This window comes from Onychomys torridus, chromosome 4 (genome assembly GCF_903995425.1).
Source record: "Onychomys torridus chromosome 4, mOncTor1.1, whole genome shotgun sequence".
In the NCBI taxonomy this organism is placed as follows: Eukaryota; Metazoa; Chordata; class Mammalia; order Rodentia; family Cricetidae; genus Onychomys; species Onychomys torridus.
In genome coordinates this window covers 29,960,642-29,985,707 of record NC_050446.1, presented here as the reverse complement: position 1 = coordinate 29,985,707, position 25,066 = coordinate 29,960,642, and the positions used below count along the sequence as shown (strand labels likewise).

The following is a 25,066-nucleotide window of genomic DNA, read 5'->3' as shown; positions in this document are numbered from 1 at the left end:
TTCCACATGGCCATGGTATTACTGATCTGCTAACATGTTGCTCCTTGGGCAGTGGGGCTGGTGTCTCTCCTTGTATCTTTGCTTGGATTTCCCACCCCATTATAACCTGTCTTGCCATAGGCCAAAGCAGCTTCTTTATTAACCAATGGTAGCAAACATGTTCACAGCATACAGAGAGACCATTCCACAGCAAGGAGCAGCTTTGGGCTGGGAACCCTGAAGACCATTAAACCCAGGACAGCACCCCAGCCTGAGATAAGGCTTGAATCTGTTTCCATTTACCTTCAGCTACCTCGGGGCTGATTTTGGAAGCAGGAGGAGGCACTAGAGACAAAATCCAGAGCCTTGTGAATGCCAACCACACACTATCCACTGAACTACATGTCCTGGGCCCCTGCACTTCTATCCTTCATGAAATATCCAGGTTCTGCCAACTCTACATGCGCATTTTCCCACTAGAATCACTGATGAAAAAGTCATTCCAGGGCATGTAAGGATGAGTTTTCAATGATCAGTTCCTAAGGCTACAGAAATGGTATGAGTGTGGGTCAAGTCCCTTCTCCCCCTTCTTCTCTCTTAAAGAAGGGTGTGTTGTTTCTTGCTTTATCTGACAGAGGAAGATTCTTTGTCTTTGAAGGGACCACTGATTGCCCTAAGGTCAAGTATACGTGTTGTTACTATGTCCACAGTCTGACTGTCAAGGAACTAGACCCTGGTGTAAAGAAGGTTTGGTGGGTCACTCTGTAAACCACGCTGTGGGGAATGTGGAAAGGGGTCACCCACTTTCCAGAAGACCGGAGAAGTCCATATTTGTAAGAATCGAGAGATGCCTGAGCTGCAGGCAGCATGCCTTGTAGAGGCAGCGGGGCGGGATTTCCTCGTTGATGGCTCTGCTGGAGCTCCATTAGTGCAGCTTGAGATGCCACCCTTGAGTGGACACCTCGTGCTGAAGCTAATGCCTCTAGGAGCCAGCGCTGGGGTCAGCCAATTGCACAACCCAGATACTCACCTGTGTCCCATGCACTGCCACAAGCTGTCAGAGAGTTGACCGAGCTGCTCAGGGTGTGGCTCCTGAGTGAATAGTCAGCATGGTGACGTGATACTTTTTCCAGCAGCCCTCTTCCCTTCTCCAGCCCAGGCTCTCTCCTGCTTCTCATCACTCCTACAGTGATAAAGTTCTTGCTGAATTCACAGAGCCTTTGAACTTTAGTTTCTCTTCAGTACCATAGGTTTTTGTCTTTACTTCTACTATTTGATTGAGTAACTTGTGCGCGCGCACGTGCGCGCGCACACACACACACACACACACACACACACACACACACACACGACTGAATATCAAAGCCATATTTGTCTGTGTACAGCAACTTCTGTTTTTTTTGTTGTTGTTGTTTCCCCAATTTTGGGGGGGTTGGGAGTTTCTCTGGGTAGCTTTGGAGGCTGTCCTGGATCTCGCTCTGTAGACCAGGCTGGCCTTGAACTCACAGAGATCCACCTGGCCCTGCCTCCCGAGTGCTAGGATAAAGGCGTGTGCCACCACTGCCCGCTTGTTTCCCCAATTTTTATGTTGTTGGTTCAGTCTGTTACCAGTTTTGCCCTCAAATGGTGTTTTATTCCCCCCTTTGAGTTGTGGAACCAATAACAAGAGGAAGCCAATTGAGTTGTAAAAGAGACATTGATTCTTGGCCAAGAATAGAAATGTGAAATAATCTTCTCAACTCAACTTTTCAACCCCTGTGGATCATGAAATTATGGATAGAGATGAAAAGGAAGGAGGGTGTGAACAGTTTGCTGTCAACTTCACGGGGGTTAGAATCACCATGGCAACAAACCTTGTGGCTTGTCTGTGAGGAAGTTTGTAGATTGTGTCAAGGGAGGTTGGAAGACCCACCTTAAATATGGGTGGTACCATATTTACCATATTCACGGTTGTGGTCCCCTACCAAATGAAAAGGAAAAATTGGCCTGAGCTGCAGGAGTTGCCTCTCTGTGCTTCATAATGTCATGCGAGCGGCTGCCTCACACTCATGCCTCCGTGACTTCCCCACCCCCATTGACTGTATGCACAAACGTCAATTGTAATGAACCTTTCTTTCTTTAAATTACCTCTGTCAGGTTATTTTGTCACAGCTGTGAGAAAAGTTGCTAACACAGAAGGGGAAAGATGGGCTAACAGTGTGTGTGGGGGTGGAGGGGAATTCATGTCACTTAAGGGAATAGGTGTGGGGGGGTAGGTTCTGTGCATTTTCCTTCTTTTTGTGGTTCTTTCAAGTGGCTTCCATGACTACTGTTGGCTGTCATAGAGCTGGAGGGTTTGTGACTTAGAACAGAGATGGAGTTATAATGAAGCCAGAAGTCATCTGGTAGTCATCCTGGCAGCCGCTATCTTAGAAGGAGTCAGCTTTGTTCAGTGCACCAGAAGAGGGACCTTTGACCTGTAGGCATCTAGTCACATAATTGAAGTAGGTAGATGTTCATCTTGATACTCTCATCTGGATTCAGGGTAACAAGGCAAGTGTAAAAACCCCCGCTTGCCTGGTTGAACCTGTAAACAAACCTCTGTATCACACCTCAGCTTCTCCTTTTCCAGAATGCCTAAAAGGCCACAGAGCACACCATCATCCCCCTCCCCTCTGACCTGCCCATCATCGCTCTCCCTGGACCTGTGTAGTCAGTTTGGATTCTTGGGTTTGTTCCATTGATGGATCTCTTCAAACTGGCAGTTCAAAGAAATATCACCTAAAATTAGGGCAGTTACAACAATCACCACACTAGGTAGACCAACCTTATAACTGATTGTTTTTCCTTTTAAGTAAATCGTGTAAAACTATGATTAAAGAATTTACTACTTTATATTTTGCAAATGAAAATGAAGACAAAGATTGTGCTTTACTTATTTCTAGAATGTGTATTTATAGCAAATCTTTATATAATTTTAATGTAATTATACGGAATAATGTATAAAGGTGTATTTAATGTGAACATTGTGAGGAAGTTATCACTTTATAATGAAAATCTGCCAACTGGAGTGGGGCATACCTGTAATCTCAGGAGAGGGTCGGGGGTTACAAGTTTGAAGACAATTTGAGCAACATACCAAATTCTTGGGCTACATAGAAAGATTTTGTTTCTCCCCCATAAAAATTTTACAATCTGAGTCTGATAGCACATGCCTATAATCACAGAAAAGGGCTCAGGCAGGGCAATTTTTAGTTCCAGACCACTTTGCACAACATAGTAGTGAGAACATGCTTGAAAACCAGGTGGTGGCGGAGATGGAGCTCATAGTAGGAACCCTTCCCGGCGTGCCCATTGCCCTGGGCTTTGCCGTTTCCAGGACATGGGACTTTTGTGGTTATCTTAGGTTCATCTGCTGATATCTAAAATGCCAAGTTATCATTAAAATAGAGATTAATGAAATCCACAAGTTGAAATCTTGGCAGTCTATCTAAAGCTGTGGGACAAAGAGAAGATGGATTTGATGGGAGAGTGTATGTCTTACCACAAAGTCCTGCTGTACCAGGCATGGGGCTCAAACACAGTTAGGATGCTGAAAAGCTTGGTTCCCTAGCAAGGATCCATGGGCCTGATTTGGGAAGGAGCTCAAAAAGAAGAAAGAACATCAGCAAGACAGAGAGGAAGGCAGCCTACAAAGACAGAGGTTACCTAAAACCTTTTATGCATTTTGTCCTGGAGTGGTCCAGTCGCTCAACTATCCTGAGAAATCTAGGGAGGTCATCAGGGAAAGACAGTGCCCCTTCTGCAGCATGGAAAAGGACATTGTGGCGTTAATACAAGCTCAGTGGAGAGAAACAGGCTCAAGGTCAAGTCCTGTGACCATCTTAATAGTACAAAGACCACTAGGGAAACGCTAATTTTTACTAAGTTGAAGGTTCACTTGTCTGATGTCAGACAGGAAACTGACATTTTGGGTGTCTCCTATTGCTTGCCAAAATATGGCAGCCATCAGGTACATGTGGGAAAGTTTAACACAGGGACCCCAACAGTACCAGTTGGAGGCTGAGATCCATGAATGGACTGCTTAGTGGATACTTAGGACTGAAGAACTATGAATCCCTCCCGGCAACAATACCAAAACTCCATTCTGCTATCATTGCATTTTACAGTTGAGCATTGTTAGATTATCCCATGTCCTTTCCTTAATCTGATATAATATATGTTAGCTATATCCAGCTCTAAAATTGCTTATAAAATGGACAGCTTATTCCACTTTAGAAGGGTTAATAAGTAAGTGGGTTTCTGTGCCTAGAGATGGGAGTGGAGAGAAGCTGAAAATGGGCACAGGCCTCATTAGAAGTGGTAGAAACGGTCTAAAAGTAGAGTGTGATGAAAGCGGTGATTCGTAAGCTCACTAAGTCATTGGAATGTGTGGATCAGGGGCTGGTGAGATGGCTCATCTGGTTAAACACTTGTCTTGTAAGCCCGGCAGCCTGAGTTTGATCCCCGGACCCTGTGTAAAGGTGGGAGAGAAGAAGCATCTCCACAAAGTTGTCTTCTAACTTCCACATATGTGCCATGGCATGCATGTACCCTACCTTCCCCCAGCACACAGACAGACAGACAGAGAATTTTAAATTAAATGGTTTAAATGTATCTTATGATGTATAAGTTACACTTCAATAAAGTTGGGTTTTGTTTTGTGTGTATACATGTTGATGTGTATGCATGCTTGGATGTACAAATGTGTAGAGTGCACATAGGCATGAAGGTTGATGTGTGGTGTCCTCTTTTGTGGTGATATTATGTTCCCTAAAATATTGTGCACTTAGCACACTCTTTTATGCCTTGCCATATTATTTTTTTAAAGACAAGTCCTCTCACTGAACCTGGAGGTCACCAGTTTGCTAGAGTGGTTCCAGGGATCCTCTTGGCTCTAAACCCCAGCTCTGGGACAGCAAACATGAGCTACTGAGCACACCTTTTTACGTGGCTTCTGGGGATCTGAACTCAGGTCCTTATGTTTGAACAAGTATTTTACCAACTGAGACATCTCCTAATACCCTGAAGCTATTTAAGAAGTGGAAGGGAATGGGGGAGAGGGCAGAAGGAGGGGGGACGAGGAGGACGAGGACAAGGATGAGGAGGTGGTGGTGGTGCTGGAAGAGACAATATATCCTAGAACTCTGGGACAACCAAAACTTTACTGTTGGAAAGTTGCCAGATCTTAAAGGAGTCAAAGATTAACTGTTCCATTTCCTGAATTTTCCCCAGGGTGATAAAAATATGATGTTCTATCTCAAGTCAAACAGTAGGAGGCTCTGACTTACATATCATTATCCCTGCTGCAAAGGGAGGAAGTGGACTCAGAAGCTCCTGACAACTTGCAAAGCCACAGTCAACAAAACAGGATGATGTAAACTCAGTACCCTGGCCCCAAAGCCCATGACAGCTCACCTGCCCACACTGCATACCCTCTCAGTGAAGGAGAAGGCCTTCTGTTAGATTATAGGTCACTTTCCTTCTCCTCGGAACAACACTTACACATGCAGGATAGCTCATTTGAAGTGTAGGCCCATTTTAGATTTCTCCTCATCCATTTTATAAAATAACTTGTCAATGTTTATACCAACTTTTTGTATTCTGTACTCAGAAAGGTTTCAGAAAAGGGTGAGACCAGAAAATTCCTTACAATACTGAACACAAAGAGAATTTGGTCCTCGAGGGAATAAAAAGGCTTTCTTTCCACTGATGTTCATGAAGATGCAACTTTATTTCTTCATTTATTATTCATTTTTCTAAGATAGGGTCTTGTTTTGTTGCCTAAGCTGGGCTGGAACTCTGAAGCTCAAATGATCTTCCTGCCTCAGCCATTGAGATTACAGATATACACTACAGTGCTTGGCTAAGATGTGTGCTTTTATTATGTTTTAAATGGCTTTGCGCACGCATGCACGTGTGCGTGTGTGCACACACACACACACACACACACACACACACACACACACACACACACCCTCACTGAACACTCCAAGTCTGCAGCTGCTCTAGTTGGGTTCTTGGAAGCTCTAAGACAATGGTTCTCAACCTTCCTAATGCTGCAGCCCTTTAATACAGTTTCTCATGTTGTGGAACCATAAAATTATTTCTGTTGCTACTTTATAACTGTAATTTTGCTTCTATCTTATAAATCATAATGTAAATATCTGATATGCATGATATCTAATATGCAAGCCCTGTGAAAGGGTCATTCAACCTTCTAAAGGGGTTGAAACCCACAAGTTGAGGACCAGCGCTCTAAGATGACATCTCCAGTGGTCTCAACTTAAGAACCTATGAGAGATAGTCCCTTTCAGGCTTCTTGACATGTTAAAGCAACACAAGACCTGCTACTTAGACAGTACATTTGCTTTCCTCTCTCCATCCACCAGTGCTGGCACATGTCTACCTTGGCTTTAAAAAAAGAGTTAAGACAGTCATTTTTCAATCCATTTACACATGTAAAGTAGCTCATTTGGCATGTAGTCCCATATTAGATCACTTGATGAATTGCATAGATCACTTCTCACCCATTTTAGAAAATGCTGATTTTCTGGAATTTATTTTGGTGGAGATAAGGTCTCAGAGTATAGATCAAACTGGTCTGGAACTTCCTATGTAGTTCAGGTTGACTTCAAGCTGCCAGCTTTTCTGCCTCAGCCTTTTGAGCTGTGGGATTCCAGATGTGTGTCACCATACAGCAGGGGTTAATGATATATACATCTTCAGCCCTATCCTGTTGCATCTACTATTTCCTTTTGTTATTTTTCTTGTTAATTAAATAGACCTCTGGGTGATCCCTTTTCTACCATCCAAGTCTGGCCAAACCTGCGGTAACTTCCTGTCATTTTTTGAACTTGTCCTCTAGGTCATCCCAGGCATCTCCTCCAGGCCTTTCTCCAGCTGTTTTGCCCTTTGATCTCTCCATTCATAAAGGTGCAGATCCACCCCTCCTCCCCTCCCCTCTGTTTGTCTCTCCTTTCCTCCTAGGACATATTTATACTCTCTTTCAACCAGTTGAAATAAAACTCAAAAATTAAAAAAAAAAAAAAAAGGAAGAAAGAAAGGAAAGAAAAGAAACCAAGTCAGTACCCAGCTAACTGAACATGCCCCAAAGCCAAATCTGGGCTTTTAGTGTTGGATTTCTGCTGTCTCTGCAACTTTGAAAGACAGCCATGATAGTTTTCCTGTTCAAAGAAATGTGACACTGGACTAAATCCAGAATGACTATGGTGATGAAACACTGGTTATGGAAGTAGGCGTCAGAGTGCTTACAGGGTTACCATGTTCTCACCAACACAGACGTAAACAGAAACCTCCACTTATTTGGCAATATGGAACTTATTAACAGTCTAAGATGTTTACAATCTTGTTCACATTTGGAAATGTGAACAGGAATCTTTGAGTTACTTTTTTATGCTCAGTAATGACTGAATGCCATGATTTAAGAGTCATGAAGTAGTTTCAGGGGAATAGCAGCTCCCAGAGATGAGGGAAGATTGTTTTCACCTCTGATGCAGTGGCTGAAAACCTGCTGTCCTGGCACCGCACACACACACTAGCCTTCGCCGGAACATGAGCACCAGGGGCCACTTTCCAGTGACTCTGTGGTCCATGCAGCCTTAGAGTAGCCCATGCAACACAACGCCTCAGGATGAGCCACCCCCCAGCTCTCCTCCAGCAAAGGGTGAGCTAAGGCTGGCTACAAACTGTCTTTTTAGACAATGGCTGAAAGTCACCTGCTTTTCATCCCTTTTGTGGCTCTGTATTTTTTTCCCTACTAGGTTTTCACTGAGGAATTTAATTATAATTTGGTTAACAAATGCATTTCCTCTATGAAAGGCACTTTGAAAAGTACTGTGTAAGCACATGGATTTGGACACATTGCATTTATCATAGCACATTTGCTGCAGAATAAATACAATAAGAAAAATGGCTGTATTCCACACAAACTATTTTACCTGTATGTGAGTTGAAAAATTATTGTATTTTAATTCTTTTTTTAAATCAACATAGACCTAGGCCAGCACTAGTAAATGGATACAAGAAAGCTAATTTATTGTGTTTTCACTATGTGGCACGTCTTGTAGCATTTTAATATTAAGTATAGCTAAGTGTGGGTGTTGAACCTGCTGAGTCTAATATTGAATGAAGAGTTTCAATCATCTAGCCCTATACTCTTGTGATAGCAAGCACTCAGAGAGGGCGGGCTGCCCAGTGTGTCTTTCTGCATTTTATTCTATGAAATTGATATGTCTTCTTTCAGAGGAGGTGACTGGTTCAGAGTAATCTAGGAACTAGGAAGCTCAGTGTAGAAGCAGTGTGTAGAACCAGGACTCACTAACTCTCTGAAAGAACCCCTACCTGTAGTGAGTCTTTCTTTGTACCACCAACTCCCAAATGATGACATGGAGACTTATTATTAATTATGAAAGCTTGGTGTTTAGCTTAGGCTTGTTTCCAACTAGCTCTTATAACTTAATTAACCACTGGGTGGTGGTGGCTCATGCCTTTAATCCCAGCACTTGGAGGCAGAGGCAGGTGGATCTCTGTGATTTCGAGGTCAGCCTGGGCTACAGAGTGAGTTCCAGGAAAGGTATAAAGCTACACAGAGAAACCCTGTCTCAAAAAACAAAACAAAACAAAACAAAAAAACCTTAATTAACCCATGTTTTTAATCTACATTCTGCTACATGGCTCTTTACTTTTCCTCAATACAGCACATCCAACCTGCTCTGAGTCTGCTGAGTACATAGATTCCTTCTCCCAGTCCTCTCTCTGCCTGGAAGTCCCGCCTACCCTCTCCTAGCTATTGGCCATTCAGCTTTTGACTAAACTAATCAGCAGGTGCCTTAGGCAGAGATGCATCTTTACAGTGTACAAAAAGATATTCCTATAACATTTCCCCCTTTTAGTCTAAATAAGAAGGAAAGGTTTTTCAGTCTAACATAGTAAAACTATATACAATAGAAACAATTATCAGGTAAGAATTACAATGTCCAGTCCATTTACATTTGGCAATTTCGGAGAAAATATTCTATTATCTGTCCCATTTTGGTGAGTCCAAAGTTTTGTTACTAATTTACTTTCTATCATAATTTGTATTACCATCCTAAAAATATCATTTTAGATCTCAAAATATTTTCTTACCTAAAAAACTTAAGCTTTTGTGTCTCTCAGCCTTATACACTTTACATTTCTCTTGTAAGTTTTTTTCTTTTTTGGAATTTGGTAACAAGAAAACAGTATAACTATCTAGTCTTTAACTCTGTTGGAGACCTGAAAAGGTTAAAATATTACCTGAGTAAACAGGAAGTGTGGAGCAAACAACTTCCAAAATATAGAAATGACAGAGATATCTGGCTGCCTGGACAGTGACTCAAGGTTCCTCTGCAATATTGGGGCATCCATCTTTGGCCTACAGACCTAGATTATCTGACAGATTTATCTGTGAATCAGGAATTTTGAAAGACTGGCCTATTTTGTCTTGGCAAAGTTCAGCAGTTGCCTTTTTAAATGTCCCGCTTGTCCAATTTGAACAGCATATTGTCAGCAATTGAGGCAAGGGCAGTTTCTTGGCTAGTGGCTAGCTTTGCCACAAAGAAAGAGAACTCCATATGGAGGTTCTCTGATACCTACCATCTTCTCTGAAGTAGATTAGTGCTGCCAGGAGCAGACATGGCTCACTAACATGAAAAGCTTTATGTTACTAAAACATCTTAAATGTCATATTCTTTTATCCCTAAGGTGTTTGAAGGCCACCTCACTAACTATGTGAGGCTAAATAGAGCTTATTTCTATCTATATCTAACCCTTATTAGAAGTTTAATTGTTATCTTAATTATCCTAAACAGTTTGTAATAATAACTTTCAAGGACTAGAATTTTACATTACATTGTTAAATGAGCTGCATCAGTACAGTACCTTAAACAAAAGTAGAAACATATATATATATAAACAGAAATAACTAATTTCGTATCAATATACAAAAATTCATACCAATGTAAAATATTTGAGTAGTTATTTTTTTTAGTTTAAAAGTAAATTCAATAATCTACCCTTTTATCCTATCATTCTTATATCTCCCCTACTTTCTTTTCAGAAATAGATCCCTAAATCTAACCTTTATTTAGTTTTTTTCCCTGACCATGACCAATAACAACTTGTAAGCAACCCCCCCTAAACGATGACAAGCATTCATAACCCACTGAATGACCAAAAATTACTCACCCAACCTCTTGGGAATGTGGATGTTGTGGTTTCTAGACTGCTTCCTGTTGTCTGGGGGCGACAGCATCCTTTGGGGACCCTGAGATAATTGGGACAATGGTCAAGTCCTGGAAGAGCTGGCTGTGTTATTTTTTGTTTAGTCTCTGTGTGATGGGCAAGTGTAGAGCTTATCTGAAGTCCTGGCTAGAGTAGCCCTCAAGGCTGGACCTTCTCAGCTAGCAACTTTGTGGTTGTTTTGGATGTAGAATTTTGAGGAAACCACAGCAGAGGCCTTCTGAGAGGCTGGATCACATGGGCTACTTGTCTTTTTTGGTGTCTGAAAACTTGTCTTTCTTTCTGAAAACACACAAACTTGCAAAGGTAATGTATATCTGCATCAACATAATATGGAATATGTATGCAGTATGCATAAATCAGCTAAAGATGATTTTCTTCATGTTTGAACAAATAAAAGGCATCTGTCAACTTTATAAGTCAGTTTGGACTGCATAACCGAACTGTAATGTAAATCTCAATCCATGCCTTATGAAAGGATGGCATGTAATAGTAAGTCATAAAGATTCTGTAGCCAACAAGATTTATCATGTCTCACCCAGTCTCAGAGCTGTTCCCATGTTGAGGGATCAGCATATACATGATCTGTCCTGCAGTCTTTCCTGGCTCTTTTCCTCATGTCTATAGCCAAGATCCCTGGGAGGTCTACCCTGGACAAACCTGATTGCAATTAACTTCGATGGAATCCATAGCTTTTCGGTTCCTGTGGAAACAAAAGCGCAACCTCTACTCCAATATAACACATTTCCAAACTTCCATTTTTGAAGCCAAGACATCCCTAAAGTATATAAACTGGTTTAATCCAGCAGTTCCTTCCACAATCCCATGTCTCTCAGCAGCTGCCATTCTCTGTTCATTAGCATTCAAAAATTTCAAAATTAACAAGGTACCATATAAGGTCCAAACTCCCTGTGTTATATTTGCCGTCCTTATGTGGCTTTTATTTTTTATATATTCCTTTAGTCTGTCTTTAAAGACTTTTTTATTTTTAAGTTATTTTTTTATGATTCTCTATACACATTTTCTTTTCTTTCTTCAGCATCTAAGCACATTTTAAGCATACTATATCTGTTGAGAGGTTTTCTAGTCTAGACTTTTTACATGTCTTCAGTCTCTCTGACTGTGTGAGCCAAACATTAAACTGCTAAGCAGCGGCTAGGCCTTCTGCTGTGTGGCACCACTTAGCAGATAGGCCGGTGGCTGGCTCTGCCCCCTTCAGGTCGGTGAGAGCAGAGCCTCATGCCTACAGCCCAGCCTGGAGCTTGTCTATTTGCATTGGCTCTGGTAGGCATTGCTAACTAGTCTCCCACCACCATGTATCAGGCCACCTACGGCTCATAAACCCCATTCAAGTGCTCAGTAGTGAGGCCTCTTAAAAGACCTGTGCCTGTGTATGCCATAAGCACTGAGCCTACTAGGAATTTTTTTCTTTCAAATTTCTTGGGCCCTCTGTGGATTTATATGCCATGTTGGGTGCCATTTGTAATAAGCTATTTTGTCGGCCTCTAGCTCACACCAACAAAGAGACTTATTACTAATTATGAAAGTTTGGGCTTTAGCTTAGGCTTATTCCACTTGCTCATATAACTTAGATTGACCAATTTATATTAATCTATGTTCTAGCAAATGGTGTCATACCTCTCTTCCATCATGCACCTCCTGTTTCCTCTCTGTGTCTCTTGGCATCTCCCATGTGCCTAGATTCCTCCTCCTCTTCCTTTCTCTCCCTGGAAATCCTTCCTATACCTTCTGCCTAGCTACTGTCTGCTCAGCTTTTTATTACACCAATCACAGCAACACATTTTCACACAGTGTACAAATATTCCGCAACATCTAGCAATGAGTCATTATTTTAGGATGCTAGGGTATATGTGCTGGGATTTCCCAGAGGGCTAAAATGATGCCCTTTGCTGAGAAGCAAGCTGCCCCTGTAGGCAGGCTGCAAACTCATATAGCTGTCTCTAGGTTTTAAAGAATGTATTAGGGGACTAGTGGTCAACCCTTTACCATTTCTTTCTTTTTGTTTTTTTTAATAAAATGTATTTGCTTGTTTGTTTTGTGGGGAGGTCTGCATGTGTTAGAGGACAACTTGCTGAGGTCAATACTTTTTTCCTCCATGTGGATTCTAGGAATCAAACTCAGAATGTCAGGCTTGGTAGCAAGTGCCTTAGCCATTGAAACATTTCATCTACCCAATTTACCATTTCTTAAAGTTTGTTCTCTCTCTCTCTCTCTCTCTCTCTCTCTCTCTCTCTTACACACACACACACACACACACACACACACACACACGTGTGTGTGTGTGTGTGTGTGTGTGTGTGGTGTGTGTGTGTGTGTGTGTTGGGGGGAGAAAAGACTGACTATGACTGGGAATGGAACCTAGGGCCTTGCACACATGAGGCAAAGGCTTTCCTACTGAGCTGTAACCCCAGCCCTTTATTGTACTTTTTGTTTGGAGACAGGGTCTTACAAAGTTATTCAAGCTGGCCCTGAGTGCACTGTGTAGCCCAGGCAGCCCCTGAGTAGCTGGGATGACACACCTGTTCTCCAGCTTGACTCTTGTCTTTATTTTACTTAGTTTTCACACATGTGCAGTAGATAGCAAATTCTCTACCGAGGGGCTAGATCTATGGCTTTCAAAACTGTCTAGTGTGTTTTATCAAACATGCCAAACAAATAACCAGTTCTCTCAGTACATCTGCTGGGCAAATATCAATCATATATGCAAATACCAGCTTCGGATGCCAGCTTAAGGAAATGGTGGGTCCACGGTCCTTTTGGAGCTAAAGGCAAGCCTTCAGAGTTGGATTGTGGGGGAGTTTTTGATGTTTGGGGGGGTTAGTTTGTTATATTTTGTTCTGTATGGGGAGGTGGATAACTTTTAAATCAGATCCTTCATTTGCTCTTCAAACATGAGCATTGAGTGGGGCATTGCCCAGTCCTTTGGGGATGTCAGGCAGCCTGAGTGGTACTGCTGAAAAGAGAGCACTCTGGGTGTGGACTTCAGTTGTGGACATCTATGTTTTCATTCTCAAGGTGTTTTCTGTTCAGTGTACACATTAACCCAACAGATGGGCTGCTGTAGAATAATATTTGAAATGTTGATGCTGGAAGAGTACAGTGGTCTTGAACATTGAAACTAGAATATCACTTTACTAATGTAGCATGTCCATGTTGAAATCTAGACAAATTGACAATACCAAGATACAGGTAAGATTTAGCCCTTGTAAACATCCTGAGTTTTCCTTGTCACTTAGCTGCATATTGTGTGCAAGAGAGAATGGAAGATAACTTCAGTTCCATGAACAATTGTCAGCCTGACATATAGATAGCACCAAACAAGAGTAAAGGCTGAATACCATATTGTTCTTGGTTCTTTCCTTTCTAATCCCAATCAAGTCAAACATTTCCTTCACAGCATTCCTACCTTCCACAAAACTGCAGTAAGGCAGTGTGCATGCCTCGAATTCCATGCCAATGAAAGGAACTCATGCAGGGTTCTGCTATCACAGTGATAATGTAGGAAGCTACATTTCACCTCACTTAAGCCTTCTGTGTTCTTTTCCCAGGGTTCAGCAGATTCCTATACAAGCAGGCCATCGGATTCCGATGTCTCTTTGGAAGAGGACCGCGAAGCGATTCGGCAAGAGAGAGAACAGCAAGCAGCAATCCAGCTCGAGAGAGCAAAGGTGACTTTTTCCCTCTTCTTTTGTTGAAAACTGGCATACTGCTCAGCCTCCTGCCTCACATCTGTCTTAGGGTTTCCGAGAAATACTGACCAAAATCAAGGTGGGGAGGAAAGGGTTTATCAGCTTACAACTCTCTGGTGACACTCCATCACTGAGGGAAGTCAGCCGGAACTCAGGCAGGGCAGGAACCTGCAGGCAGGAACTGACGTGGAAGCTGGGAAGGAATGCTGCTTACTGGATTGCTCTCTGTGTCTTGCTTAGCCTATTTTCTGATACCATCAGGACCACCTGCCTAGGTCCACGTCCATCATTAACCCGGAAAATGCGCCACAGGCTTGCCTGCAGGCTAATTTGATGGCATCATTTTCACAAATGACATTCCCTCTTTTCAAATGACTCTAGCTTATGTCAAGTCGGTATAAAACTAACCAGCATTGTATATCTCTGGAGTATTTGTTTTCCAACTATCCTGATAAGGCTTTTCAGATTGCAAGATCCATATTGTATGTTCCCCTCACAGAGGTTAGTGGTATCTGCAGGGGCCATTTCCTGTGAACCTCTTTCTGTTTGATATAGTGATAATTCTCAATCATTTTTCAGCCTAGCAGTGTGGCAATATCAAACTCACCTCACCTAGTACTGGCAGAGAGTCTTCTGAGCTGCTAGCCCGAGTCCTCTGTCCTGGATCCCTCCTTGTCACTACGCCAAACAGGCACCATTGTGCTGTGGATCATTTCACTGCTTCCTCCATTCTTTGGATTCTAGATTTCAGATTCCCACCTCACGTTCAGTATGAAGTTCAGAACGTTATTTTGTTTGCTTGCTTGTTTGAGAAGGGGTCCACTACATTGCCCACTCTGATCTTGAACTTGCAGGCTTAATGCATGGCCTACTGACATGCACCATCAGACCTGGTTATGAACTTTGAACAACTCAACTAAGAGTAGCAAAGATGAGACAGAAGCCATTGCCCGTCACCATGGGCTTCAGCTCCTCCCCTTCCAGCAGACACTTAGGATGCAGCAAGAAACTGATTGCATGCTGGAGTTTTAAGACCAGACAAATTGCTAGAGTTCACCCATGTCTTTCTAACTTACTTACTTTTCAAAGCACATACCCTTTTTTCAAATTAATTTGTATGCACAATAACAACATATAAGACAGTGTTCATGGCGAGCCTGTCTTCTTGTTTCCATGGCTTGCTCCTATGGGCAGGTACCTTCCTGAATTTTAGACTCAAACTCAAATAAAGTTAATTTCCTTCTTTTTTTTAAAATTTTATGATGGACTCTTTTAGAGATTGAAGCAAGAGAAGAATGATACAGATGAATGAGGTGTTGGTGTCCACACACTCTGTGCCTGTGCATCTGCATAGTGCCTGGGAGGGAACAAAGGAGGTTCTAATTGGGGTTGTACCTCAACTGTTGACATTCCCAATGCAAATATACAAACCGATAGCAGAGCTGCCCAGAAGCTGGGAGACCTTGCACCTCACATGTTGCTAGCTCTTGTTTTGAACAAGTCCATCTGTTACATTACTAAATGGTGGTGGTAGGATCATAGCCTAGGCTTGTGGGTAGCTTACCCCCACAGGCTGCACCTGCTCAGGAGCACTTTGCCAGCAGGAGTTTATATACAAGTTTTAAAACCAACTGCTAGAAGCTAGGGAGATAACAGGTGAAGAGCCTGCTTGTTAGGTTTAACCTACACTGGCCCCCTTTTCCCTGGCAAGACAAGAGATTCAGCTACCAAAGATATCAGGTTTTCAGATCCAAGGCTCTTTCAAAATCCTTCTGTTCCACCCCTCCTCAAGTTTTTAAAACCCAGTGTACATTTCCTAGCATACGTTTTTCTTGTCTGTGTAGATCTGTTCTTGTGTGTGTGTGCCCACGAGTATGCATATGCATGTTTGTGTGTGTGTGTGTGTGTGTGTGTGTGTGTGTGTGTGTGTGTGTAGGTCAGAGGTTAATGTGTTTTCCTAACCACTCTCGAACTAATATTAGAGACAGGTCTCAGATTGACCATGGAGTCCACCTTTTGGCTAAACAGTCTGACCAGCCCCAGGACTCCTCTGGTCTCTGCCTTTCTAGCACTGAGCTTAAAGAGGTGCACCCTGGCACCCAGGTTTTGTCACCCTGGTTCCTGTGCAGCAAATACTTCATCATCTGAACTGTCCTCCCAGTGCTCCCACACCCCAGTACATATGTCCAGTATCTCCCAGTTGGGAGAATATCTGTTACTGTTGAAAGTAAAGAAATAGTTGGTAAGAGTGGGAACAAGGCAGATGGCTCCCACCACTATCCATCTCTCCCCAGCTGTTTAGGGGCTTATTCTTTATCGGGGATTTGGAAAGTACCACAGAAGAAGGGAAATGGCCAGGCTGAGAGGAATGAGTCATTCCCAGAGTCATCTCTGCAGACTTCTGGATGTGGCCTGTGGCTATAAAACACAGCGGAGATCCCTCTTTGGAAAGTGATTTCCTCACTGCCTGGAACCATCATTCATCCTATGACATGTTTCAATATGAAAAATGCTTCTCTCTCCTCCTCTCTTCCTCCCTCCTCATTCTGTGCTTCTGTCTCTAGTCCAAACCTGTAGCATTTGCTGTGAAAACAAATGTGAGCTACTGTGGTGCCCTGGATGAGGATGTGCCCGTTCCCAGCACAGCCATCTCCTTTGACGCCAAGGACTTTCTTCACATTAAAGAGGTAAATGTAGGACATACTGCACCCCTTTGTCTGCCAAAAACCTACATCTGAGAATCAGCCTGAGCCAAATGCACAGGACAGGTGACCCAAGGAGCCGCCGCCAGTGTGGAGCCTCAGTTCCTGCTCTGGGCCTCCACGTCCTTTCCTCTCACTGAGATTTAGAAGCCAAGCTCATTGCATGCATTATTGCCACATGCTTGCAACACAGGAGCACACTCAGCATTTGAAATGGCACAATGGATTTGCACTCCCCCCCACCCCCCCCCCCCCCCCCGTGTGTGTGTGTGTGTGTGTGTGTGTGTGTGTGTGTGTGTGTGTGTGTGTGTTGGGAACCAAACCTAGGATCTAACGTATGCTACACTGTCAGCCCATCTGTGGGACTACAGACCCATAGTTCTATGGATGTAACTTAGGGAAGCATGAGTTTCGTAGCATAGCGGTATCCAGGAGGGACTTTTTACAGAAGAGATATTATCGTGATAGATGCTGCCAACTGTGGTCCTGAAATTGTTAAGCTAAGAAAGGGCCAGAGAACTCTAGGAAACAGAGAGCTTGAGGGGTTGAGCAGTGTAAGGAGGACTCGGGGCCTCACATAGAGAAAGGTTTAATGCTAAAAGATCAATACCTGAAGCTCAAGCTTGTGTTCAGCCTAGGTTCAGTGAAGTTGTATTCTGTATCAGGCATTGTACCCAGCACTGGAGGATGAGGCATGGGAACAGTGATGCCATGGGCAAGAAACTCTGAGTCTAGGGGCAGGGTGAATAATATTAATGATTCTGTATGGAATGATAAATTCTACTACTTAAAAAAATAGGGCCGGGCGGTGGTGGCGCACGCCTTTAATCCCAGCACTCGGGAGGCAGAGGCAGGTGGATCTTTGTGAGTTCGAGGACAGCCTGGTCTACAGAGCGAGATCTAGGAAAGGTGCAAAGCTACACAGAGAAACCCTGTCTTGAAAAACCAAAAAAAAAAAAAAAAAAAGCAACAGTGTCCTGGAAGTTCCCAGAGAAAGAAGGAGACATCAGTATGGAGGAAGAGTCAGAACTGGGCATAGAGTGGCATCAAGAAGGGACAGCCAGAAGCACAGCAGCGGGACCAGAGGGCGGTAGCAGAAAGGAAATAGAGAGGAGGCCTGTCAGCGAGTCAAGAGATGTAGCTTTTCTATCGGCTGTTCTGGGGATTGAATTCAGGCTTCATTCACACCAGGAAAACTCCATAGCCAAGCTGTTATCTCCAGCCCAAAGGGCCAGATTTTAAAAGGTACATCTTAAGCCAGGACAAGAAGACTGGTCTTGCTAGTGGATGGAAAGGAATTTGGAATGAAGCCTAGATGTGCGCAGCCTTATATTAGGAATGGGAGCTGTGGTGGACAGAGGAGAATTGGGGGTCTCATTCTACTGTTTGTAGTAGAGGAAGTGATAGGGAGAGAAATAAAGGATGGTGGTCAGCTTTTCAAAGTTTCTTGGAATCACAGGAAGTAGCATCAGCCTCTAGATTCAGCTTTTGAAACAGAGAAGGCAGAAAAGGGGCCAGATGTTGCAGCGGTAGACGTGGCTGTGAATTTATGTCTGGGCACATTTGTGTCTGGGGGACTATGACCCCTTCAGCAACTGAGTGGTTGAATCTGTGTCATTATTTCCACTGAAAGCAACTCAGCCAAATTCATGAGTTGCCAGCCTCATCATTTTCAAGAAGTGACCTTTAAGAGTGAGGGACATTCTCAGGTGCATATGACAGTGACAGTCCAACATTGTGGTATGTTATTGCTTTGTGTGTTATACTAATATTCTAGTTTTTATTAATATGTATTTTAATTGGATATATGTATTTTAATTTTAATTATGTGATTATTTGATACATATAATAGGTCACAACAAAACCAGAATAGTTAACACTTCCAGCTCTTTAAACTTAAAAAAAGTTTTCTGAGGTAGACTGTGGCATTTTGAAACATGTATGCAGTCTGCACTGGCCAAGTCGGGGAAACTAATGCTTGCATCTCCGTGTAGTTACTCTGTGTGTGGCACCTTCCAGCCGCTCTGACAGTAGTTTGATATATCTTGCTTGTAGCTTTTGGGTCTGTGAGCTGTTGATTAAGAGATTTCCCTTCAGTCTAGCAGCTCCTTTTTCCTTTGTAATGTAGTTTCTGATCTGGTAATCTTATGTGGATCAGAGCCACTTGTTTTCAAATCTTGCAGATCAAATAAAAAACATCTTAGAAAGAGAACATACTAATCACTATAGGGAAATCAAAACGAGGAAGACTGGAACCGTGCTAAGGGAGCCTTTCCAGAAAGCTGACTCAACCCCTGGGCCATCAGCACAGGGACAGGCACACTTCTGTGACAGACTGAATCCTTCCTCAAATGCACCAGTGCCTGTTCTGTTGTCTCAACAATGTAAAGTCTTAAAGGTCAAGAAAAGCCACAATGGTGCCTATTCTGAAGCCAAACAGAGAGACCTGCCGCTCACAACTTTGCACAGCACCTTGCTCCCCAATGGCCAGAGACCTTTCACTTAACTGAGTCAGAGGCTCAGTGTTCTTTAGCTGTTTCCTAGAACTGCAGTAAACCATTTTGGGAAGTCACATTAACCATCTTAGGCAGCCCTATAAGGTCACTGGGGTACCACTTAACAAATGAGTGGCCCGGTGGGCTTACTTAATTTCAGGAAATTACTGAAGCCCTGGGAAACCCTGACTCATGGTCTGTGTTGTCCCTGCCACAGTAAAATGTCAACTCCAGACCTACATGCCAGAGTCCTTTTCTTAATTACAAAACAGACAGACCTGTTAGTCCAGGTGTGTGATGCTGAATTAAAAGCAGGAAACTAAGACCCAGGTTGCTCAAGGGTCCCTATCACATCAACTCAAGCTCCTCTCCACACAGTCTCTTGATTAGCACAAAGTGTGGCTTCTGCAGGAGCTCTGTACAGAAAGGGCTGAAGCCTGCCATGTCACTTGCATTTCAGTGTGAGATTGTTACTTAGAATTATTCAAGTTACTCAGAATTTCATGCTGTGATGACTCAATGAACCTTTCATTCTTCCTTGTCACAATGTCAGTATTAGAGATATGTAAATTCCACTTTCCTCTGAGCTCAGCAACTCATCCTAGAGTTGGTATGTGTTCACACACACACACACACACACACACACACACACACACACACACAGAGAGAGAGAGAGAGAGAGAGAGAGAGGGAGAGAGAGAGAGAGAGATTGATTCTTATCAACACTGATAAAGACCATGAAGGCACCTTTGTACTCCTTCCTGGGAGGTTTAAACTATATGATTTCTATCTATTTTCTAGAAATTACCAGTAGAAACATTCCCTTGAGGCTTAGACTAAACCGGTCTGCCCTGGGGCTCAGTAAAACAGTAATTGCCAGTGTGATTTTGCTGGTACCCCGAGTAAGACCATGCTGACAGACTGTTAGCCCGCTTACAGTGAAGCACAGCTATGCTCTTGAGTCTTTGTGACTATTCTTACAGCAGGAAAACAGATTCCATGAGTTACAGTAGAGACCATATTTACCATTTGGGCCGTTGCAAACAAAACCCCTGAAGAATCCTCCTTTCATCTGCTGAGCTGAAAACATCTCCTACAAAATACAAAAGCATGATGCTGGTGGTCTCTATGCACTGTATGTACAGTGTGGCATAGTACACCAGACAAATGACATGTGACCGCTCTGCTCCCCTGGAATTGACTACTGAGATGTGGAGATAACTGAATTACTATTGATAGCAGCTCTCCTCTCTGCATTCCAGAAATATAACAATGACTGGTGGATAGGGAGGCTGGTGAAAGAAGGCTGTGAGATTGGCTTCATCCCAAGTCCGCTGCGCTTGGAGAACATGCGGATTCAACAGGAGCAGAAAAGAGGCCGTTTTCATGGCGGGTAACACCCCATCTTCTCCAGAAGCTAGGCTTTTCTTCCTCCCTCCCTCCCTCCCTCTCTCCCTCCCTCCCTCCCTCCCTCCCTCCCTCTTTCCTTCCTTTCCTTTTCCTCTCCCTCTTCCTTCCCTCTCTTCTTCCCTCCTCCCTCCCCCCTCCATTCTTGCTTCTTTTTTTGTGGGAAAATTGGGTAATATTTTCAAGTTTCTTATTTCAAACTGGCTGGAGCTATTCATTCTTTTAACTCAATCTCTGCTTTCAGTTGGATTCTCTTGTATCTCACAAACATGTTCTTTAAGACTGTCTTTGCGGCACTCCAGTGGAAACCTGCTTTAAAGCTAAGGGACACTTAACCTCACGTAGGCTCTTCTTGAGGACACAGAGATTTTGGGTTTAACTATTTCCACTGTGTTCTGAACCCCAGCAACTCAGAAATCCACATGAATTCCACAGCAGACTCTGCTTCCAATGGGTTTGGTAAACCCATCTCCAAACCCTTGTTTTCTTCTGTGAGAGTTTCAGGGGGCCTCATTTCTCAGGACAGCTCAGGTAGCAACTGCCATGAGCAAGAGCTGTAGTTCTGCTCGGTTCCCTGTCAACAACTTCCTGCAGTGGGCACAGAGTGTGATGGTGTGGACAGTCCTAGGGGTCCTTTTCTCTACTTGGCCTCTTGTGCCATCTTCTTCTGCTGACACTGTGCTGAAGATGCTGGGGGCTGTTCCAGCAGCACACAGACTCCAGAAGGCTAGTGGAAGGTCCCAGGAGGGTGAGCACAGCCTGACAGAAGTCCTGGCCCAACTGGGTCTCCGAGGTGCTGCTGCTCTTCCTGAAGCACCAGTTTCGGATGTGTTAGGATTGTTCAAAAGCCTTCAAATCAAGCAAGTTCTGCTACTGTTATCATTGCTTTGAGACGATCTTGCTGAGTGGTTGAGGCTTGTCTTTGGTGAGGCAGTTCTTCTGCACTGGATGCCCTGTGCATCACCATATCTGGCTGAAGCAGTTCTTCCACTTCATGCCCTGGCACTGGATCACAGCTGTGCATCACCAACTCTGGCTGAAGCAGTTCTTTCCTTTGATTCAATCTTTCTTTTCAGTTAATTTTTTTAATTAAAAAAAAAACAAAACTGCTGTGTTATTTAAGTCTCCCTTTGCTTTTATCCTAATGAAAACCTTTCCAGTCGTAATGGAATGGAGGTACAGTTAACCACCCTTCTAATGATTAATCTCCCGTTAAGATGCTTTATTATCAATCCTCTGGTTCCCTTTGCTCTAGACATTTCGTGCTCCATGCCTCTTAGCACACGGGGAACACTTGGCCCTTCCTCAGGCCTTTGCATTTGCTTCCTCCTCCTGGGACCCCTCTTCCTCCTTTGCTGTTAGTAGATCCCTCCATCTCTTTCAGGTTCTTGTTGCACAGTTCCAGTGGCTCCCTCCTTCCCAGCCATATTTTAAGCTGTACCCACTCCAGACTCACCCCCTCCCTGCATTTTCCATCTCTCTCCAACTTGTTTCTATTACACTTGCTCCTCTCAGGAGTATTGGGTATTTACCTATTTCTCTTGTTTAGCCTTGATGATCTTCTGATAGAATGTGGCTCACTAACAATCTCCCACTATTGTTGCTGTTATTCATATGTGTGTGTGTGTGTGTGTGTGTATGCACACACACACACACACACACACACACACACAGTTTACTTCAAGGCAAGAGAAACAATAAAAACCAAGGCCTCATTCACAGAGGCTCATGTGTCATGCTTCTCTCTGAAAGGTATAAATAACTCCTGTGACCATAGATGGGGAAAACAAACACTCAAAGATATATTGCAGTGTGTTTCACAGCACTGACTGAACTGTTCACTGCTGGGCTATAAGCATATGTGAATTACTGCTGGCAGCCCTTAACTGTCCACAGCAGGAATGGTTCATAGAACACCCCCAACTCCATGAACTTTGAAGAAGCAGTTCTCCAGGTCCTCTTGCTTGTTTCTTGCCTCTGACTGGTACTTTAGTCCTTGGTCTCAAGTAAACACATGGCTCCAAAGAGCATCCTCGCCAGGGGTCCTTCTGCTCAATTTTTGTATGAATAACAGGGAAAGAGAATTTGCAAAGTATTTCCAGTCTCAATTAGATCTGCACTTTCTCTGAGAAATGAGGTCAGAGAAAGCATTTGAGCACATTCCTGATGCTCTTCTAACAGGCTTTGGTATATTTTGAATTATTTAGCATTAGGCCAAAGAACACTTTGGATTCTCAGTTTCTATTTTCAAAGGATCTGGGGCGAGAGTCTTAAGTTCGTTTCCATGTTCTAGGAAATCGAGTGGGAACTCTTCCTCCAGTCTGGGAGAAATGGTGTCAGGAACATTTCGAGCGACTCCCACCACAACAGGTGAGCGGTCTCACTACTAAACATCGGAGCACATAAGCATACATTTTTACTGGTTTGGAAATAAAGACTTGATTTAAGATTTTTTTTCTTTTTTGGTTTTTTTGAGACAGGGTTTCTCTGTGTAGCTTTGCACCTTTCCTGGAACTCGCTCTGTAGACCAGGCTGTCCTTGAACTCACAAAGATCCACCTGCCTCTGCCTCCCGAGTGCTGGGATTAAAGGCATGCACCACCACTGCCCAGACTTGATTTAAGATTCAAAGCTTCTTTATTTAAGGTTTCCTTGCTCATTTGAATCCTGTTTGACTTGAAAGGTACTAACAATACAAAAATTCAGCTCATTAGTATAATTTTGAAAAAATTCATTCACCCCCTATAGCCAGTAACTCTCCATGTATAAACAAACCCCAAGTTCATTATTCTACTCCCAACTCAAGTTACTTCAAGATTGTGAGACCAATAGAGATAAAGGCTCATGAACTCTCACAACAATGTTCACTGTGCATATAAAACTTTAACACAGTTGGGGATTTAGCTCAGTGGTAGCAAGCGCAAGGCCCTGGGTTTGATCCTCAGGTCCACAAAAAAAACAAAAACAAAAAACAAACAAACAAAAACCTTTAGCACATGTTGGGGCATATGGGGGGGTTATAACACCCCTGCAGCCAAGATTACCATGTCTTTATATTTGATATCAGATAGTTCCAGCTGAGCCCTATAACTAACTTAATGAAGAGACAGGGTATCCCAATAAAGACTGTGTGTGTCTTTTGATATAATAAAGATGTACACCTAGAAAGTTCTCTTCCATCACATTCTCTAACTCTAATTCCATTCTGGCCAGGAACTGAGGCTGACCAGAGCATCCAATGTCACCAGTTCAGATGGCAGGCCAAGGCTCTGCAACTCATGTCAATGCTGGGTTGATTCTGGGACAGTTCTGAGGGCTGGGTCCTTGTCTGTGAGGATTCCTTCTGACCTCCAGGGCTGGGAACCAACCTGTTTCTCTAGGTGATCCCATGTAAACAGGACCTGATGCTTGGATGGCGGCAAAGCCATCTTCATTAGTTGTGGAGTACGTCCTGCCTTCCATGTGTTTGCTGGACACTGGGGCACTGCCAGGCTTATCATTCTTACCAGCTGGAGGGGACATGGGAAACTGGCTGGCTGAGTGTTAAGAGGAACATAGTAGAAACAGATGTATCAGCATTCAGGAGAAATACCTGAAGATCTGCATGCAATATTACCTCATGGTTCACCAAACTCACAAAGAACACAGTAGCAACAACAACAACAATAGTAATGTAATAGTAATTTTGCTCACACTGTATTGTTTCTTTTTATTACATTTCCTTTAGCCAGCTTGCCCTCAGCTTCCTATGTGCCACATCCAGTGTGGGCACACCCATGGTTAATGGTTAGCTAACAACCTCCAGTGTTCCCTGCCTCTCACAGGAAATCATGATGTAAAGTCTTTGGTGCAGAGAAGAAGTTGTCCGTATTTCATGTTGTCATGGTAGCACGTACAGAGTGAAATGGTGGGGCAGTGATCTGCTGAGTGAGGGCCAGGCAAATATGGAGGACAGAGGCAGAGTTCCTCCTCCCATCTTTTAAACTCATGTGCTATCATTTGTAGAGATTACATATTTTGATGTGACTCTCATTGTTGTCTTTTAGCAAAACAGAAGCAGAAAGTGGTAAGTTATGTTTCCTTTTTAAACTCCTGCTAAGGTTCCTATCCATACATGCCTGTGATGCTCCATTTCCATGACCCACATACCTATAAAGAGAGGGATGGGCCTCCTCGGTGGGGACCCTTAGTAGTCACTTACTGTGCAGCCTGAGGACTCTGGCTGTTGTGGCTGTCAAGGAGCTGGGCCCAGTCTCACCTTCTCACTCATGTTGACTCATCTCTTTCAGACAGAGCACATTCCTCCTTACGATGTTGTACCCTCAATGCGTCCTGTGGTGTTAGTGGGACCATCACTGAAAGGTTATGAGGTACAAATGTCATCCGTTACTCTCCTTTTCTTGACTAAGAACACTGGGGACCATCCTTTGGAATCTGGCCCTTCCAGGGTGTATTTACAGATAGGAAGTGGT

At 43.4% G+C, this 25,066-nt stretch overlaps 1 protein-coding gene across 5 annotated transcripts in view; it reads left to right on the top strand.

Annotated features, from left to right (window-relative positions):
• Cacnb4 (calcium voltage-gated channel auxiliary subunit beta 4) overlaps window positions 1-25,066 on the top strand; it is a 262,761-nt gene that overhangs the window by 201,408 nt on the left and 36,287 nt on the right. For 4 of the 5 annotated variants that reach the window (XM_036186494.1, XM_036186495.1, XM_036186496.1 and 1 more), the window contains 6 exons: window positions 13,851-13,970; window positions 16,556-16,678; window positions 20,451-20,581; window positions 22,889-22,965; window positions 24,641-24,660; window positions 24,884-24,964. In XM_036186494.1, the coding sequence (XP_036042387.1) occupies window positions 13,851-13,970; window positions 16,556-16,678; window positions 20,451-20,581; window positions 22,889-22,965; window positions 24,641-24,660; window positions 24,884-24,964 (552 nt within the window). Of the gene's footprint in view, window positions 1-13,850; window positions 13,971-16,555; window positions 16,679-20,450; window positions 20,582-22,888; window positions 22,966-24,640; window positions 24,661-24,883; window positions 24,965-25,066 lie in introns of those variants that run through there. The other variant, XM_036186498.1, reaches the window with a different exon arrangement.